Source organism: Stegodyphus dumicola, chromosome 9 (genome assembly GCF_044657685.1).
Source record: "Stegodyphus dumicola isolate Sdum_Otavi_A_Nest chromosome 9, ASM4465768v1".
Taxonomy (NCBI): Eukaryota; Metazoa; Arthropoda; class Arachnida; order Araneae; family Eresidae; genus Stegodyphus; species Stegodyphus dumicola.
The window spans coordinates 134451555-134472783 of NC_140776.1; the positions used below are offsets into that span (position 1 = coordinate 134451555).

Below are 21229 nucleotides of genomic sequence, written 5' to 3' on the forward strand. Positions count from 1 at the left end.
CTCTGGGTGTACGAAGCGAACTCGAAAATCATGGTAAGTGAATATTTGATTTGGTAGTGCTTAAATGTGTAACATGTTTTTCCTTTTTTATGTTATTTTATTGTTTGGTTTAAAATGCATTTTTTTGAGATTATGTATATTTTGTTTGCCTATATTGTAGAATTTGGTGCTCCTTTGACTTTTTAAGTGAAAATATATCGAAGTGTACATGGACAAAATAAAGGGAGTGCGCAATGCAAGTTTTGAAATTCTGGGAATTTTTTTTAAGTGAAAACAGGTCGACGTGTACACTGGACAAAGTTAAAAGAGTGCGCAATGCCATTTTTGGGCAATTCGTGGATTTTTTTTAAGTGAAAATAGGTCGACATGTACATGGATAAAATCAAAGGAGTGCGCAATGCCATTTTTGTGCAATTGTTTGTCTTGTTATTTTGGCTTGGTGTAGCGCAAAAATCGCCGCTTCGCAAGCCAAAATAACGAGTCAAAGAATTGCACAAAATCGGTATCGGTTTAATCCTAGTATCCGGTGCACACGGGATTTGGCTACTTTTGGCGACTTTTATGATGAGCAGTAAAAACGGGACATATACGATGAGTAGTAAACAGGTATTCAAAGAATATATATAGTTATACATAGTATATACTATGTATATAGTGACAGTATATAGTGTATAATATACTATCACTATATATACATAGACGTTCTTTTGGTAATTTTTGGTGTTGGCGATAATTTTCAAAATAGCGCCAAGGCTGCACCGTATACTAGGATTTTACCTCGGTATCCATGTACCGAAAATCGCTAAGTTTCGCCAAGGGGTACCCTAAACTATACTTTTACCTTCTTAATGTCTTCACATTTTTCATATACATAAATGTGATGGAAGCCTTTCAAATTTTACTTATATTATTTGATTGGTAATCGGTTATACCTTTAACTACTATTTTAAAGCATTAGAACAGAAGAATCAAAAATTACTTATAACTTCCAGAAATTTAATCCTTGGATAAATCTATTTCTTCTGTTTTATGACGTATTTCCTAGTGAATTTTTAGTATCAGTATTGAGCGTATCATATAGGCTATCTCGGTCATGCTGTGTGGATTTTGTACGTTTCAAAATACCTTTATCTTATCTTACCATACCCTACAGATGGCGCTGTCCTGGTGCTAAATATTTATCATTGCATTTGGATTTTTATTATTCGAAAGGAGTGTATCCCAGAAGGGCTTAGTCTCAAAACGAGATTTTGGGCTGAATGACTATAAAAGGTCTGAATCATTTTTCAAATTGTTGCCATTAAATATTATCTTCCTGTATTCTATTTAAGGAAACTAAATAATGAGGAATTTGCATAAATGTATACATGTTTTTTACATTGTGAATAAACAACGGCACCTAGAACCATCAAATTTTGAATAGCACAGTCCTTCTTCCGAATATGGACACCTGGAAGCATTATGAACTTCGAATTATGAACTTCGAATTTGTTTTATTGTGTATTTCACATTTTGTAAAATTGAACGAATTTTTGATTAACAAACTCAATGATTTCAAAGCTAGCAATAGCAATACTGTACGAAAAAAAAAAGTATCTTCAACGCGTGAGACCGTCTATCGAAAATTCTAAAAATAGGCTATTTTTAAATATTTTTTAACCCAAATGCTCTTGAAACGTGTATATATTTGTAAATAAAAAGAAAGCACTAATTTGGGGGTAATATAAAATCTGAACTCTTTCAGATTTTTTTTATTAATTTTTTGTGGCAGCAGATGTGAAACCAAAAGATAGAAGAATTCAATGTTCACTGACACGCCTATCGAATTAATTTCTACCTTTTCGTTGCCTTGCGTTGGCAACACACTTTTGAGATTTGTCGTTCGTAGGATTCGGTCGCTAAAAGCGTAGCTGGCCTGTAACGGTTGTAATTCTTATTTTATGTATATCTGTACTTCTGAATTATTACTAAATGTTCACGTGTGAATGTTATATTATTAAATGTATTCAGTTTGGTTGAAATAGACCGAGAGTGACTGAATTTATTAAGTATAATCAAAGTCGAAACTGCGTCATCCATGTCGGCGCCATTCTAATACGAGGTACGTAAACATCATTTGGAGGCACCGATGAGATTCGAACTCGTGATCGCGTCTTTTTGTTATAGGTGCGTTGATTTGCAGTGTAGCTTTAAAACTGAAGGTATCAGTAGTTGAATTTCAAAAAAGTCCTAAGACTTTCGAACTCGAATTAGGAGATATCTCAAAATCAGAATTCAATGAACAATGTTCCTTAAATTCAGTTAAGAATTCTACAGAATTTGAATTCCACTTCCTCAAATCAAAACCACGTGCATGTAAAATTGAAGATATTTTCTTGCAGACAAATACTGCATCATTAACAGTATTTGCACCCGACAATAAGTCGTCCATATACATATCCTTTTGCAATATACGAGATACATCTGATTCCTCTTTAGACTCCTTGCACTATATTGATTAAAATATTCTATCAAAAACTATGGTTAGTTAAAGGCGACTGGGATTCAGTTGTTCCCCAGCATATCTCAGATGATTGGTTTAAATTTCAAGAGACATTCAGTCAAATGAATAATTGTGAAATTCCGAGATGTGTCAAACTTACAACGGCCAGTGTTATCCAACTACATGGATTTTCTGATGCATCTTCGCAGGCTTATGCAGCAGCCATTTACTGTCGCCAAAGGTGCAATGGTACGGTTAAGGTTAATCTTTTGGTATCAAAGACTAAAGTCGCGCCTATAAAGCAAGTATCCATTCCTCGATTAGAACTCTGTGCTGCGTATTTGTTGACCAGATTAATGCGATCTCTATTGAACATTTTAAAGAAGTTTGATTTTGAAATCTTTGCGTGGACGGATTCCAAGGTAGTTCTGTCTTGGCTATCAGCTCATCCACGTAAGTGGAAAACTTTTGTGGCAAACAGAACGTCTCAAATCATAGAAGTGATACCTATTAAACATTGGAATCATGTTCCCTCTAAACAAAATCCTGCAGAAATTGCTTCTCGTGGTATTGAACCTCAACTCCTACCAAATCGTACTTTGTGGTGGAATGGTCCACCATGGTTGCGTCAGGAAGAGGAAAAATGGCCTGAATATGAATTAAAATCTGAAGATGATGCTGAAGTAAAGGTCGAACAAAGATCTGATCCTATTTTTATTTCTCATATACGTGAATCGAATGATTTATTAGCTAATTTGTTCGAGCAGTATACATTAGCGTTATAAAATTGTTCGTATTTTGGCTTACTGCCAAAGATTTATTACTAATTGCAAGAAGCATCATGTTACTCAGAACATTTCATGTAGTGGCATTAACTCCAGCTGCCTTATGCCGCTAACATTTCTAGAGATTCGAGTAGCAGAAAATTTCATTATTCGTTGGATTCAGAATCATCTTTTCAAAGATGATTTACAATGTATTAAAGAAGAGAAAACTTTACCCAAGAAGAGCCAACTACGTTCTTTGTATCCATTCGTAGATAAAGATGGTCTCTTACGGGTGGGAGGACGTCTTCGAAATTCATCTTTAGCATTTAACATCAAACATCCTGTCATACTTCCTTCTCGACATAAATTTAGCGAATTACTAGTGAACGAACTTCATATTACTTACCTTCATGCCGGTTTTTCTTTATTATCAAACTTCATCAGACAATCTTACTGGATAATTGGAGGAAAGAAACTGATACGCAGTTGTGTCAACCATTGCTTAATATGTCATCGATTTAAAGCTGCTTCAAATCCGCAATTGATGGGTGACTTACCTGAACATCGTGTGACTTTGGAACGACCTTTTTACGCATCTGGTGTGGATTACGCTGGTCCTATTACCATGAAATTTAATAAGGGTCGTGGCTCTAAAACATCCAAAGGCTATATAGCTCTGTTTGTTTGCTTGTCGACTAAAGCTGTGCATATAGAAGCAGTCAGTGACCTGACGGCAGACTCGTTTATCGCTGCACTTAGACGTTTCATTTCACGTCGCGGTGCACCACGGCACATTTACAGTGACAATGGTACCAATTTTGTGGGAGCATGCCGAAAACTACAAGAACTAAATCAGATTTGGTCTTCCTTGTATGCAACGGAATCGGTTTCTCGAGAACTAACTAAGTCATCTATTGAATGGCATTTTATACCGCCTGCTTCGCCCCACTTCGGAGCAATATGGGAAGCCGGCATTCGCTCAGCGAAATTTCATCTGAGAAGAGTATTGAAAGAGACTCTTTTAACCTACGAAGAGTTGTCAACGCTACTTACCCAGATCGAGGCTATTTTGAATTCACGTCCACTTACTTACGTGAACGATACTGATATTGGTTGTATTAATGTTTTAACCCCTTCTCATTTCATTACAGGTGATACTTTAACTTCCTTTCCAGAGACCCATCAGAATTTACGCACAAGGAGTTCTAGGTGGGAACTTGTACAGAATCTACGTCTGGGATTCTGGAAGCGATGGAAAGAGGAATATTTGACTTCGCTTCAGCAGAGATCCAAGTGGCAGTACAACACACCCAATCTAAAAATCGACACGGTGGTTCTTATCATCGAAGATGGATCTCCATCGCTAGCTTGGCCTATTGGACGGATCATCGATGTCCATACGGGTAAGGACGGCTTAGCTCGCGTAGCCACTGTCAAAACTAAAACTGATGTTTTCAAGAGAGGAATTAATAAACTTTCACCTTTGCCTGTGTATCAGGACTAAACCTGATAGGGTGGGAGTATGTTCACTGACACGCCTATCGAATTAATTTCTACCTTTTCGTTGCCCTGCGTTGCAACACGCTTTTGAGATTTGTCGTTCGTAGGATTCGGTCGCTAAATGCGTAGCTGGCCTGTAACGGTTGTAATTCTTATTTTATGCATATCTGTACTTCTGAATTATTACTAAATGTTTACGTGTGAATGTTATATTATTAAATGTATTCAGTTTGGTTGAAATAGACCGAGAGTGACTGAATTTATTAAGTATAATCAAAGTCGAAACTGCGTCATCCATGTCGGCGCCATTCTAATACGAGGTACGTAAACATTCAGCATTCAGTGAAAATGGAAGAGTATAAAAAACCCATTAATGATTATACAGTATTAAATCTTATTATATTTGTGTTCTGATTTATCATCTCAACCGTCACGTGTTTCTAGGTAACTATAATTTTATAAAAATTCAAGGTAAGCTATTTAATGTTTATTAATTCACGCAACCATCAAACACTGGAACCACCAGTGAGGAAGATTTGAAGCCGAAATTCAAGTTCTAATATTTTATAAAAAATACATAGTTTACAAAGAAATCGAAATATGGATTTTTATGTTACAAATGAAAAAGTATATAATGAAACTTTAATTGTATGCATATTGTTTTCATTTAAAATTCATTCTGAAGTTCTGGTGTCCATTATACAAATTTAAAAAAGCTATTTGAAGTCTGCACGATCTCAAGGAACAATCTGCCAGAATTTCTTGTCTTTTCACTTGATTCTGCGAAGTTCCTGAAGTTGAGGCTTGAATTTTTCATACTCTATTAGCAACAAAACGTTTCCAACTTTGAGAAGGTGAACTAAGACAGTTTAAAACTATTTTTGAGTCCGAGTTTGATGATCTATATAATTAATACAAATATTGTTTATGTAATTGACAGTAAAATTTTATTTCTTAGGAGTTAAGAGAATAAACTATATTAGTGTATTAAATAATGCTTCATAAACATTTGTAAAAACAAACAGTTCAGAAAATATCCTTGCACGTTAATTTTAATCAACATAGATTAATAATTAAATTAGTTAAAAAAATAATTTAGAATTGAAACTGATTTCACATTGTTCAACGTCCTTTAAATTAACTTCTGCGCAGCGAAAAATACGTGATTTGCTTTTTGCAGTGTTCCTTTTAAACACGTTTTTCTCACTTCTCATATTTTATCGAAGTTGACGAGCTGTTTTTGTTCCATGTGTAAACCATTATCTTCTTTTCCATGACGACAGTTAAAAACTGCATTCTTCTCTTTCGGATTTTAATTTAAGGATACGTTTCACTCCATAATAATCTTATAGGCAATCTGCGTATGAGATGTTCTTTCATTAGGCATTTCATTTCTTATTATAATTATGAGTTCCGCTTGTTGTATGGTATTATTCAGTAAAAGCAATACACGATGGCTGATCCCAAAGAATATCTATTATCATATAAGATACAACAAGTCGTCACTTTCTATTCATATGCGTTACTGAATAACTCACCTACACATTTCATCACAAGTATCTGCTTCGGTCAAATTCGATAATTATTTAGGATTTTCTAAACTCGTCGTGAATAGTTGCTGAATCATGCTAATTGGCACAGATATTCTTTGTTTAAAATTAATAACGTAATACAAGAATGTCATGCTTTCGTAATTAAATTTCGCACGTTCCCACAACCCTTTATTTACGCGATAAAATGTTCGTAGAAATTTCTGGTTTTTTCCATTTTATATTTCCAATAAACATACTCTTTAGTACGTAATCACATAAATAAAATAGTACGTAATCAAATAAGTAAAATAGCTTCATACCAATTACATCTTCTTATCAGTTAAATTGTTATTTATGTCCTCATTGGAATCCGCAAGATGTTTGACAATCTCTGATGAATTTTCCTATTTATAGTATGATTTAGGAATTTGTTTAAATATATAAATATGTATATGTGCATATACAGACATATATGTATATATATATTATATTTATACATACAGATATAATTTTCTGGACGGATATAAATTTATATGTTGTTATAGTACAACATTTCAGTGTTACACACTGTAAATATGTTAATGCAATACAGCAACAACTTCTGAGAGGGTGTAACATTCTGTCTATAAACTCACTTATATTGTTACAGACTAAGCGTAATTTTATGGAAGAGTCTTAGATAAAACCGTACTTCAACAAATTTATCTCTTTCCGTCCTTTCAGCCATTGTTTCTAGTTAATCAAAGCATGTGCAACGAAGTAAAAAAAAATAGCTTATAGCTCATTACAGTTCGCAATAGTTCCAAACGGATCCCCAATCTAAAATATAACGTTAGAAAAATGGTCTTTCAACGTTTCTTATCAAACGGAGCAGGAGCAGTTCAAACAAAGTCATAAATTAAACTTCTATAAACGCCTCTTCAATCACGATCTCGTGAAATATTGTCTCTGATCAACTGAATGCATTTATTTGTATTCTTAATTGTTTCATTCAATATATCGAGATTAACTAATAAAAGAAAAGCAATTTTTGTAGAAATATTTTTGTTTCATAAAGTAGATGTTGGCAATTTTTGTTTATTATATCTCCCGAATTCTGAAATTTTAGGAATTTTTGTTTTCCTTAGATTCTTAATCTTGCTTTTTCCAATACAAAAATTATATTCATAACTATCAGTAAAAGCATATGTAAAAATATCTGATATGTATATTTTATATTCACTATTTCATTTACCTATTTCACGCGAATTACTATCAGATAAAAATTATCGTTACTTTATGAATTCAGTTATCTTTCGCTACTTAATATTAATCTATCATAAAGTAGTTAATATAGTCTATGATATGATAAACGAGATTCCTATACCGTATAGTCTCTATAGAGAGTTTTCTAGTGAATTTTACATGTATAAACAAATCGAATATACTCAGAGCAACGTGCATGTTTGTTAACCAAGCTTGGACAACTGATGTTCAGAAGAAAACATGCAAATATACATATTTATGAATGACGCTCATTTCACTATTTGCATTAAATATAAAACGATCGTCGAGTTCTCAACTGAACCATGCTGTTCACATTGATTGGTTCTAAGACAAATTACTCGATTGTGCCTTAGCTCCTTTCGTTCCTGTGTTACTTGGATTTCTATAAACACAATCTTTGTGAAGTACAACTTTCAGATGTGGAATCGAGAGGGCGCAAGTTACGCCGATTCTTTGGGTAATTATAATAGTACATTATTATAACAAGCAGTAAGATCATCGAGTTCTAAGAGCAGATATATGATTACAACAAAGACACTGAGTGAAGAATGGCCAAATGCGCTATTGGTGGCGATTATAAGTATTTCTGAACCAAAACTGATTCCTCAAACCGCAAGTATAGCTAAGAGTGTGCTTGAGAAACACCTTGTCCGTTAGTAGCATCGATAAAAGTACCAATTTCTGTATGACAATCTCAACACGAAGTTGTTTTGACGGTATATATGGGATATTTCCGCTGGAACCATCATCTTGACATTGTAGCTGCTTCTGGTATACTTTACTGATGAATCTGCAACTTCATAATCGAAGTTTAACTCAAATATAGCGGTTCATCATAATGGAAGTTTATCCCAAAGATAACCGTACTGATACCGGTTAATCGCGATCTCGCATTCGTTTTTCTTTCCTGTAGGCATTAACGATCAACCTTCTGATTATTTGAAGTCAAAAATATGAAGTCGTTCCCATATCTTTGATTTTTATTTGTGTTTTTGGTTTTCATTTTCTAGGCATTTAAAATTTTTATAATTTTCTTCTGAGGAGTTTTATGTACTTCGCATAGATATAACTAGCTTTTCTAATGTGTAACGTGAACGCAAGGCAGTTTTTCTTCCAAATTCCTCCACGAAAATATATCTCCTTTCAAAGCAGGTAGCTCTAATGAACTTTGATATTCCGTTAACTTAACCTAATCTAACCCTCCAGATATAACAAAGTCGGTATTGGTTCTCTCTCTAAATGTCTTATCTGAGAGATTTTGCATCAACTAATATCCATGTGAATGCGACTGGAAGCTCACAAAGTTTGAAATGAGACACAAACAAATGTATGAGCTCTGTGACTGTGCACTTTTATCCTTGGACAATCTGAGACAGGCTCAATCTGACCTATGATGTCTTGAAAGATTTCACGAAATCATTTAAAAATAATGTTGTGAAGCTAGTGGTTTGGTAACGTTTAAAGTACCCGACGTATAACTTAAAGAATTATTCATATTAAAATTAGCAGTAGTTCATTTAAATGAATAAAAATATATTCACATACTTAACGTATCCAAAGGTGAAGCACTATGCACTATTTTCTCGCCCACAATCAATTCTTCACTTGATGTTGAGTATGTCTGAGACACCGTGGCCGTACATTTCAAAGTTAAAGCTCCACCTTGAAAGAGATCTGCTGGTTTCACCATAAAGTTTAAGCCGAGAAGGGATGTTTGCAAGCCATTGGCGTGATTTATTGTCGGATAAGATATTTCTAATCCAGGTACAGCCTAAAATAAACAATCAGTGCTCAGTATATGAAACAAAAAGAATATGTGAAGATAAATCAAATATAAGTATTTAGTTATATATAATATATATAACACAAGTCTCACCTACGATTTAACCGGGTAAATTAAAAGACCAAGCGAAAATACAAAAACTTGAATATGTATGTTCAGAAAGACTAACATCTCAGTTCTTGTTAAAGCTAGTATAATCTAATTGTTTTGCCGTTTGCATATTAAAATGCCGCAGTTGTTTTAATTTACTGAGTAGATATTGTACAAAACGAGAAAGAACAATATTATAACATTAATGTTTTTACAAGTTAGGTAAATCTGCTGCCGAAACCTTAAAAATGATTTGAACAGTACGTAACAATGCATCAGAGTGAAGAACACAATTGAATGAGTGGTATAATAACTTTAACTGAGGGAGTGAAAGCGTTGAAGGTGAGTGAAAAATAGGATGCCCATCAACTTCAATGAATGAGGAAAATGTGGAGAAAATTTATTCTTTGGTAAAAGCTGATAGACGTGCAACAACTTTTTAACATTCATACATGGTTGGGATGAACAAAGAAAGATACACATTAATTTTAATTGAAAACTCTGAAAACGAGGAAAGTTTGTGCTCGATCTGTGCCTCTTAATTTTGACACAACATAGAAAGGAAGGCAAAAACGTTAAGCAGAAAGCTAAAGATTGACTGACTACTGTGAGATAGGACAACAATTCAAACTGTTTCATAGTAGCGGATTAGACGTAGTGCCCACAGTACGACCCAGAAGCAAAAAGACAATGCACACAGTGGAAAAGACTGACTTTTGCCATTTTAGAAAAAGAAAAAAAAGGAACGGAGGTCGAAATCAAGACTAAGGTAATGCTGATTGCATTTTTTGATTACAAAGGACATACTCACCCCGATTGGATTTCTTGAAAATCAATCAATTAATCAGTATTTTCACAAGGAGGTGCTTTTCTGTCAAGAACAGGGTAAGGCGAGTAAGGAAAGAATTTATTATCCTGGTCAATGGTTTCATTTACACCATAATGCCAGATCCGATGCAGCAGAGCAATATATTGCTGAGAATTTAACTGCAAGGATAAACCAACACAGTCTCCTTACGTTTCGCCAGCTGATTGTTCCTTTTTCCGAAGTTTAAGATAGGCATGAAAATACAGAGATTTGAAAACATCTCGTACATTAAATGAAATGTTACACATATTTTGCGACAGTTCCAAAGACTATGAGCAGTGCTTCGATGACCTGAAGAAACGTTAGAAAATTGCATAGACTCTACTGGCATGGAAGGTAAGTCAAGAAATTGTCCTGTTGCTTAATGGATGCCCTGTTGCTTAATAATGACCCTGTAAGATATTTAATTTTTCATGCCTCTTGCTTCAAAATAACTTAACGTTTTTACAGTGACGCCTGAACTAAAAAGTGGTGGATAATAATTGGTCACCACCAGGATCCGTTGAAAAGGGTCCCCTAAAAATTCCAGTAAATTTAAATAATGGGAAAATTCAATAATGGAAATCTACTCATTATTTTTTACTACCCCGAAGCGCATATAATGTTTCTTGCAAGCATTAAAAAAAGCAGTTTAAAGGCCATTGCCACAGGTTTAGCACAACATCTAAATAGCACTGTTGTAATGGCAGTTTAATTAGAAAACAGGAAATTGGGATTTCTGTGTCCTGAAAACAAATAATATAAAAAAATTGTTTTCTAGACAAGCATTCTCGGGCGATGATCCTTATGACTAAGACTGTTGTGGTGAATAAGAAAAGAGTTAAACTGTTCCCAATTTTTGCCTATCATAGTACATGTTAACACAAGGTGCATCGTTCTGATCTGCATAATGGCTAGTGATGCTGGCTGCCGTATTGTTAGGTCAGGGTTTGATTCCGGGAGAAGGCTTGGAATTTTCTTAATATTTTTGCCGCATAGAGACACTTAAAATGCACGCTGATACAAATTTGCTAAGGGGAGAGGTGGGAGATCATTCTACTCACTTCCTGAAAAATTCTTCTTCAGAATGTGACCAAATTGAGCAAATTCAAATGCGACCTTGTGTTCCTAGCCAAGAGGAAATTCATTATTAATCCTACTCTCAGATAAGACTAAAAAAAATAACAAGGCAAGGTACATTTGAATACACAGTTTAAATGCAACAATTATATTTTATCCATCAGAAAAAAATTCGCTCAGTTCCTTTTAAGCCGTAGAAAACAACGATCATTGTTTGTCTCGGTACTTTAGTTGAACTACAATAACTTTAATTACAACAACTTGCTTTTTCTTTTTCGCAACTTATGAATGTTTTATTTTTTGAAGCTGCTAATTTCCATTAAAGAGATCGCTATTCCCTCCCCGCAGAACGATACTGGAGTGTTAATATTTTGTGTCTTGTAAGGATTATTATTCATGCCATTACGTTTCTTTCAACGGTAGTAATCACGTGTTATGTTGATGAAACATCACGAGACGTAATCACAAAGCGATTCTGTTTTGTTTCAGGGATCACAGCTTTAACTTTCATCTCATGTAATAATCTTGTTATCACATTATCATATGGCATAACATTCTAAACCCTAATTTCGTAAAGAGTCTTAAATGATATTGTATAGTACGCAGTTGCAAATAGTTTAATACAGAAAATCAAAGACATGAAATCATTAAATCTCACCTCTTTCCCATTTATGTACCACTTAAGAACAGCCGCAGGTTTAGATGGGCCGGATTTGCAAGTGACATTAAGATAGTCTCCAACTTCATATCTCAACTGGCTACCTTCAATCACTGGATCTTCTTGGGGAAGCACTGAAATGTGACAGAAAATCCCCAAAACACATTAGTTTAGTGTTTACGTTAATAACTAAAATATACTGTGCATAAAAATTAAATTCATATTGAAGAAAGAATTAAAGAAAATAACGTTGGGATACCTTTCAATGCCGGCTTACTTCCTGCCTATATTACATGGACAAAAGTTCGTTATCATAGTTCAGAAATTTAGAAAATTGCTGAAAGAAAGCACTTAAACTTACACCATTGTAAAATATTTTATATGATGGCTAAGCTATTCTATTTTTAGTGTAAATTAGGAAATCTAACAAGTGTAATACAAAAATGTATAGTCGACGTAAGGAATAAAAAAAGACTTATAATAATAGACCAGAAAAATTAAAAGAAAGCTACAGAATATCATCTGCACAGTAGCATAAGAGTAACCACATAAAAAAAAAAAAAATCGACATTCCCATAGTTATCTAAAGAGCGAAAGACAAAATGAACGGCTGGAGCAAATTCAAAGCATCTTCTATTTATAAGATATAAAAAAAAATATGAGGTGATGACAGAAAGTACGCGCATCGTTTAAAATATTGACGTAGATAATTATGATTCTTCTTTGTTTCCTATGTAACACACTTGAGATTCTAAGCCCACCATATTATCTGCTACTATCATTTCATAGTCGTTTGAATAAACATCCCATTATAAACAATTTAACTCAAAACATTACTTAAATTATACTCTTGGATGAGAGGTTTTCAAAATAATGTTGTATAATTTTCTTACAAATTTTTTCTGAGAATACATAAAATTTGAAATGCGCGTATAATGCATTCTTTGTAAAGCATTGTTTTTCTTAAGACGCCAAGAACGTATCAATTTATGATCACTAAACCCTCAAAACATACTCCCATCGTTTTGAGTATCCATCGAACACATCGCGGACGAAAATGTCCTCGTAAAATTCATCGCGGGAAAGACGAAAATAAGTTGTGAACTTCTTAGTTCTTAAACATCGTGGTACAAAATATCGTCATCGAAAATAAAACGGTTGAAGAACATCGCAGTCAGCATATTAGTTGCATAGAAGCATATGGTCTTTACTGTTATGCTTTCAAACTCTGTTGAAAAATTACTTTGAACAATCCTCTCCTTAGAATATATTCTCAATATCTTACTTAAACTTACTTGTAATTTAACTTTTAAGATAAAATAAACTTCAGATTTATTTATGTAAATAAAAAGGAAAATTCGACATTTTCTCATTAATGTCCACAAAAATTGTCAACTCCTTAGCAACTTTCTGAATTGCCGAAAAGCTTTTGTGTGACTATTCTTATGACGTGTTGTCCTGCTCATAAATAAAGTATTCATTCTGTTCAGAAGAGACATATTGTAAGAAACAAAAAAAATATAGTATAAAAGCTTATATGGTGGATGTTAACATTTTTAAGATTCTGGATAGGGAGTTCAGCTAAATGAAAGTTAAATATAAAGCTTGTAAATCTACATGTACACAACTACGCATGTGGTACATACATGCGGTTGCTTAGTACTTGGGTCACGTGTACTTAGATATACTTCAAATACACGGTGATTCAACCACATGTTGAAATCGAAAGTGCGGATAATCAAAATACAAAAAATTTACTTTTCCAGATGTGGCTTGCTTGGCTTATGTTTGGTGAATCTGCTAATGTTAAACGAATCAGAATTGGAAGATTTCAGAAAACATGCTCCAAGTAAGGACAAGCTCCTTGGCTATTACATACCTATTGCATGAGCGATTCATGGCTGGTATTCTATAAATAAAACGGATTTCTTTAAATGTCATAATCTGGCTCTATCTTATCTCTCTTTATAACTACTCTAATTCTTCGAACACTTCATACAGGCTTTAAAGCGCCAAATATGTATGCACAAAATATAATTTTGTAGTTATATTTCATTTTCTTAGGATAAGATAATTATATATAATAAATTGTATTAATAAAAATGTGTATTGCCATTAAAAGAAATGAATCATTATTTTGTCTAAAAACCTCTTTAATGATATCATCATATATATAGAAAGGTTGAAAAGAAATTAATCAAGGTAAAATTAAAAAATAGGCAAAAAATCATCTTTAGTTTGGCGTAGATTTTGACAAAATATTTATCGATTTCGAGAATGATTATACCCAAGTTCCTTTCCTTCACGCAAACAATTTTATTTTGTCCAGATAAATGCCTGATCACCATCAAATTCGCCTAATTGTGATCGTGATCAGGCATTTATCGCCTGAATTTTGCCTGATCGCCATTAAAATCGGGTTTTATTCAAAGTCTAGGCCAAAATAAGGTTGCTATTTTGCTTAATTTTTTAAATGGAAAAGTTCCTTAGATTTTCAATTAGTCATGTGTGTATAGGTTATAATCAGTTGAGATTTAAAATTCTGAAAACGAAAGTTGCCTTAAGAATTCCGAATATCAATCCAAAATTTAGTAAAGAATTTTAATTTCTGAATTTATTACTTCTAGTTAACGATGAAAAACAAATATCAAAATATTTTAAGAGAGAATTTGCCAAGAAATCTTTAACTATCATTTTTACATCTGTAAAGAGATTTAAAACTATTCAACTATATACTCGAACCTGGGCTCGAATTTCGGAGAAGGCATGGTTGTAACTGTCCATCCCTTTCATAGGGAAGGCAATGGTAGCCCACCTATTAGGTGCCTCCATAATAAAGAGACCCCCCACATCCGGCCTTGTATAGATTAATGGACTAGGTTACATTTGTAATTGTTCACAATCTGCCATTGGAAACAAAAATTTTTAACTATCATTTTTACATCTGTAAAGAGATTTAAAACTATTCAACTATATACCTCTAAACGTGAAAAACAATTATAATATAATCTTGATTTTGTGAATATAATGGAACGACAGATGTTCTTAAAATTTGAAGTATGTGAACAGGAATGTCAGTAGACCTAAGCAACAATTCGTAAACAGAGAGTTAATGGAAATAAAGATCCATTCCAACTTAAATAAAAAATACATAAAATAAAAAGACATAAAAATAAATACAAGGATAAAGTGACGAAATAAAAATTAAACGATATTGAACTTTGAAGTATTCTTTATAAAAGAAGGAAGGTGCGAATGAAATTATGCTAACTGAATCTTTTAAGAGCTGTTAGTCTTGCAAAACAAAATCTTAGATTATGTTTTTACTTGAAAGAAAACTGTCAAGAAAGGATTTGTATCTGCACGTTTTTCATGTTATGCTTCATCGAAATAAATATATTTCTCAGCATTCTATGTCTGTGTAAAAATCCATATTTTTACTGCACATTCATCTAGTTCAACAAGAAAAATGAAAATGAAATATTTATTACAAAAAATATCGGAGTAGAGTTACAAAATGCATTAAAATTCATTTTTATCACATTACCTTAAGTGCAGTTGATCATAATATTCAAGCTTACCGAAAATAAAATAGCTTTCAAATTTTATATAAATAACTAAATAATTTGAATGCTTTGAAACTTTTGTAGATAACATCACGTTCAATTACACCATTGGAAATAAACTAAAAATTTTAGTTTATGGATTATTAGGCAAAAGTATTTCAAGCTTGTAATAGAAATAATTTGAAATAAACCACATAAACGTAAACAAGAAAGCAAATGATGAATTGTTTAATATTTAAAAGGCACAATTAGATTCAAATGATTGTTCGACTAAATACTTAATTGTCATAAAATTTTAGAAAAACCACATAATTTTTAAATCTTCTTTAAATTCAGAAGACTGTTTATAAAATGTATTGGAGAAAAAGCAGAACTTGGCGGCCGAACTAAATGGCTGTGGATAATGATTCTTCACCCCCAGGATTTGACGAGTGCGCACCTAATCCCTAGTTGCTCTTTAAAAGAAGGCATTTTCCCCCTCCTTTCTCCATGCCTTTGTGGTGTAACTGCAGCACACTCGGTGCGTATTCGAGATGTCCAGGTTCGAGTCCTGGCGACGGCATTGGTCAGTTTTTACGTCTCCAGCATCAAAATAACTTAAAGGCTTAATAACTCATCTCAGACTTAATAACATCAAAATAACTTAAAGACAATACATAGTTTACTTTCAGCCGCTCTATAGACTCAAAAATAATTTTTAAATTTATCCGCAGCTCTATTGACTCAAACATGATTTGTAAATTTAAATGGAAACTGACTTTTTATTTACAGTAATACATTAAATTGTAAATTAACTCTAGTAATTATTATTTTTTATTATGAAATGTCTTACTCAGTCTTATAAAGTAATTGCATCTTTTTAAGAACAGTATTTTAAAGAAATGTTCTAGCGATTTATTAACTTTCATAAATAAACTGAAGTTCCTCAATTCAATGAAGCATAGTATGATAAAAATTGCGCACATCAATCATCTCTTGATAGCTTTGTTTCAAATCAAAACAACATTTGTCTAAGAATAGCAATTTCGCAAGACTGGCAGCTGCATAAGCTTTTATTCTGTTTAGTTTATTAGCTTATTTTTTATCGTGTATAGTTTTATTTTTCATTCTGATATTTTATAATTTTACATTATTAATATTACGTCTTATCTTTTAGAAATAATATTTAAAATAATAGTGACATTGTATACTTCAAGTAAAACAATTATTACTTAGCAGATTCAAAGGATAATTTCTTGAATAATTATAATAAATGTATTTTTTAACAATTTTTGTTCATTTTTAATGAACACTTTCTCTAAGCTGTAACTGTAAATGAAATGACTTTTCGCCATATATTATCTTTTTAACTTTTACTAAAAAACCTCTTCTTTGCAGCCTAAATAAATAAATAAAATTATGTAAACTCAAATTAATAAAACATTACGTTACATTGGACCTCATATATATATATATATATATATATATATATATATATATATATTCTTTCTTCATAAAAACACACTAGGGCCACCTAAATAAATAACAAAGTTGGCCGTGTTCATTTACAGTAAGCGCTTGTAGGGATCCTCAGTTTTATTTATTAACTAAGTGTTGAGGAACCTAGCCAACTACTAAGCGAATAATCGCTCAAGTCTGAAAATAGAAATGTAAACTCAAGAAAGGCGAATGGGGATTAGGGGACTTAGTCGCGCAATCCTGGTGATAAAGAATCATCGTCCACCATCTTTTTGTTCGGCGGCCACTTGCAGAGTCAGTAAGAGTTTTTTAGTGGTAGGAAACCAGAAAAACTCGAACTCGCCAGGACTCGAACCTGGAGTTCTCAAATACGTGCAGAGAATGCTATCGTTACACTACGAAGACATGCTGGAAAGAGGAATTATGGTCTCTTTACTTAAACTGTTCCGCCAGACTAAGTTAACGGCACTACAGGGTTAGGAAGGCATCCTAGTCGTTGCTAGTAGTCTGACGGTTGGGCCGCCTTTCTACATTTTACGTTTTTAGATTCATGGATATAATTATTTTCATTCACTTGCTTCATTATTTCTAAGATGCCTTTGTTGCAGTAATAGTCCGTGAACAGTCTATTCACAAGATATGTGATGTGAAAGAACTGCTGTCGAAGGTGCTCTTTCAGAGCGCAGGAGAGCAGGTAATGAAGTGCTTCCGCTTCTTCCCCGCGAAAACCGCAAGTACAGTTGACGTCCCGTCTGAGGAATCGTCTGCAATACGCTAGGAATTCCTCGTGGCTGGTACAGGCCTGGAGGAAGAGTCGGTTGGATTTGAGCCTCTTGAAAGTAGGTAATGGGAAGATGCCTTTTGAGAGTAGGTATTGAAAAGAGGGATGTAATAATACATATACTTCCCCTTTTAAAGGGCAATGAGGATTAAGGAACCCAATCACCAAATCCTGGTAGCGACGAATTATCGTGCACTACCTTTTACTTCGGGGGTTCACTTGTAGAGTCATTAGTTTATTTTGAAGCAGGGAGACGTGAAAAATGTGCGATGGCCTTGCGGGAACTCGAACCTGGACCTTTCGATTACGAGCCGAGTGTTCCACCGTTATTTCACGAATGATACACAAAGGAAGGAGAAAATACCTTATAAGCTCATTACGCTTTCTGAAGTTTGTGGTGATGAACAATGATATACATATCCTATAAAGTCGAAACATAAACACTCTGCAGCGTGCCCACCAGAAATCGAACCACGAATGATTTACCTTCTAGCTTGATTTGATAAAGACTTCTATCAACACAGTGAGGGTACATGATTATTTTCTATGTTGTTATTCTCACAGCTCGCAATGCTAATTCTCTCTCTATCTTATAGTTGTTAGTAAATGAAAAGGAAATAGGAATATCATAAATTTTTGTCTAACTTTTTGTGTCCTTCTAAACCACTAAATTTGTAAGATAATTTGTATTTGTCTGTATATTTTATTTTACACTTTCAGTGTCTTGCTGGAGGAATAGTTCTAAGTAAATAAAAAAACTGTTTATTAAAAAAAATTTCCTGTAGCTTGCTTTTTAAAGGAAAAATAGGGAATGTTCTGAAGCTTTGCAATTGAAAATTTTCGTCATTCTTTTCTTGTTTGCGAGAAAAAAAATTCTAATTACTTAAATTCTCCACGAAAAAGGCCATTAACATTTTGAATCGACAAAATTTAGTCTTTTTAGTCCCTTTAGTTGCGTCCGCTTCTAAATACTAAGGCACTTCAGTCCAAGGGATGAAGACTTTTAGAAACTACTAGTTGGTTTATTGTTAAAAGTCATACCCTCTAGGATTAAAAATGCAGTTATTTCGTGATAACCGAAGATAATGTAAGAATTATTGATACACATAAGAGCTAAACTCTATTATAAAGAACTTTAAAGGACATAATTTTTTGTCTCGCTATATCTGATCTAAAAAGAGACCAAAAAGTATAAATAAAAGGATCGTTTGAGAAAATAGTATAAAAATTGATTCATAAATCACACAAAAAGAGTGATTAGCATTGTCATATCCCGCAATTGAATTTAACAATAACTTTAATTAAAAAAATCATTTTATGGGTTAATTTCAGTTTCTGTTACCTGCGGTTACTAAATTTCGTTTTTGTTATGTTTCTGTTTTACGCAGTGCAAACGAGACAATAAAAGTTTAAAAAAAAAAAAAAAAAAAAAAAAAAACTCCATTTGCTACTAAAATGCAAATCACATGTACAGCCTCAAGTTTAAAAACACCTCTTTACTACTTCCTCTGTCCCTGAGTAGCAAGAATTTTAAAACTGCTATCTTACTATCGATCTTGAATTCAGCATTGTGTGAATAGTCCCATGAAAAGACTTGAATGGAATTAAAGAATTGGTTAAAATTTTTTGGTTCAGTTGATCAATTGTTCTTTGGCTCAAAACGTGATACAATAAGATCTAAGTTACGCTTACTGCCTGTCCTGATTTTCGAACAACTATGTCTTTCACCTACCTCTTATGGCTTTTGTTTAAAACACAGAGAAAAGGTGAGGTTGAAAGCGAAACAATCTTAACGTAAATGTACATTTTTGTTATCTAATAGTCTAAACATGGATTCGTTTTCAGATGAAAACTGCATAAATTCTGGATAGACGTATAAAAAATACAAAACAATTCCAGTCGAAGATATCCGCAAAGTTGGGTTCGTTGTAGCCATATAAAATAATATGAAGTATATTGGAAACTGAACAAGACTAAAAATTTCTTTCGTTATATCAGAGAGTTCATTATAAAAAGGTTTTGCTCTAGCGAGGTTTGACTATAGTATTAAAGCAACAAATGAAGTATTATTTTGGAGAAATAAAATCGTAGCAAAAGCGTTATTGATGAAAATTATTTCTGTGCATCAATCAATACCGTAAAATGCTAAGAAGCTATCCGCTAATTCTGACATAATTTTAAAAATCGCACTTTAATATTACTAGAAATTCTTTCATGACTTGAATATCATATCGTTGTATTAGACTTATTCTAAAAGTTATACACACAGTTTATATACATGAAGAACAAAAGGTCATTTCTTCGAAAGTTTCCAGGGTGGGTCCATATATATGATCTTTTAATTAAAATACTATAACTGAGATTATTATTTAATCTTCAAATATTGAGGTTAATAAAAGCCTTAATAAACAGTGAGCTCAAATCTCTGAAGAACTTTTTTTGTTTTGCTTTTGCTATGCGCTTTCAAATACATATTAAATGAGTTCTTACGGGAAATGGAATTATAGATTTCCATCAAGAAGCCCGCATCGAAATTTCACCCAATGTAAAGAGATAAGACGACTGCATTTCACTATGTAAATATTCTAGAGAGGGAGTTATATATAAATTTTTGTAATTTTAGATCAGAGTTTGTGAGAAAGTATTTGTCGAGTGCATTACGAGTAAAGACTTCTGTTTGTTAATAATTTCGTAATATTTGCAATGGAATGATCATATAGGAAAATTAAATAGCGAAATGTTTAAGATAGCTAATATTAGATTGTTAGATTTGAAAACGGAGAATCCACTAGATTCTCCGTAGAATTGGATACTCATGCATAAGTTCTAAGTGAGCTAACTATACGTCCCATTTTATAAATGGGGTAGTATTTTATGCCCTAGCTCCATCCATTAAATTTAATAAAAATTCTTCGAATACTTTAAAACGTATGAGAATATTGGGCAATCAAAATCGAATAAAAATAAACTTAGTTTGATGTGTGTCATTTACATTTATGCCACTTAACATGTTTGTGTGTGCCGGGCAGACGGTATAATGGTTAGTAGAACCTACTGCGGTACCGAACGGCCTGAGTTCGAATCCCGAAGAAGACATGTTTGTTTGTAAATGCATAGCGTCTTTGCGGCATGGGGGCACTCTAAATATATGGCGAACCGAAAGTTTTGTGTAGGATTGGTGGTAGGGGAGAAGTGGTAGAGGGTGGTAGGGGCAGTCTTCCATGAAATTCATTAACAAGACAACAACAACAACATATTTGTGTCATTATTACTAAAAGGTTTTAGGGAGAAGACATATTAAGATCAGCATAGAAAGAAGGAAACACGTGTTGACACAAATATGGACATTTTTATGGAATCTGGTTGTGGAATCACAAATCGGGAATCTGTTCTATTTTTTGAAAATTAATTTTTGCTTT

At 33.1% G+C, this 21229-nt stretch overlaps 1 protein-coding gene across 1 annotated transcript in view; it reads right to left on the reverse strand.

The window, feature by feature from the left end:
* LOC118194773 (uncharacterized) overlaps positions 1-21229 on the reverse strand; it is a 414199-nt gene that overhangs the window by 21507 nt on the left and 371463 nt on the right. The window contains exons 4-5 of the mRNA XM_085824136.1: positions 12006-12139; positions 9093-9318 (exon numbers count right to left, since the gene is read on the reverse strand). Coding sequence (XP_085680262.1) covers positions 9093-9318; positions 12006-12139 — 360 coding nt within the window. The remainder of the gene's footprint in view (positions 1-9092; positions 9319-12005; positions 12140-21229) is intronic.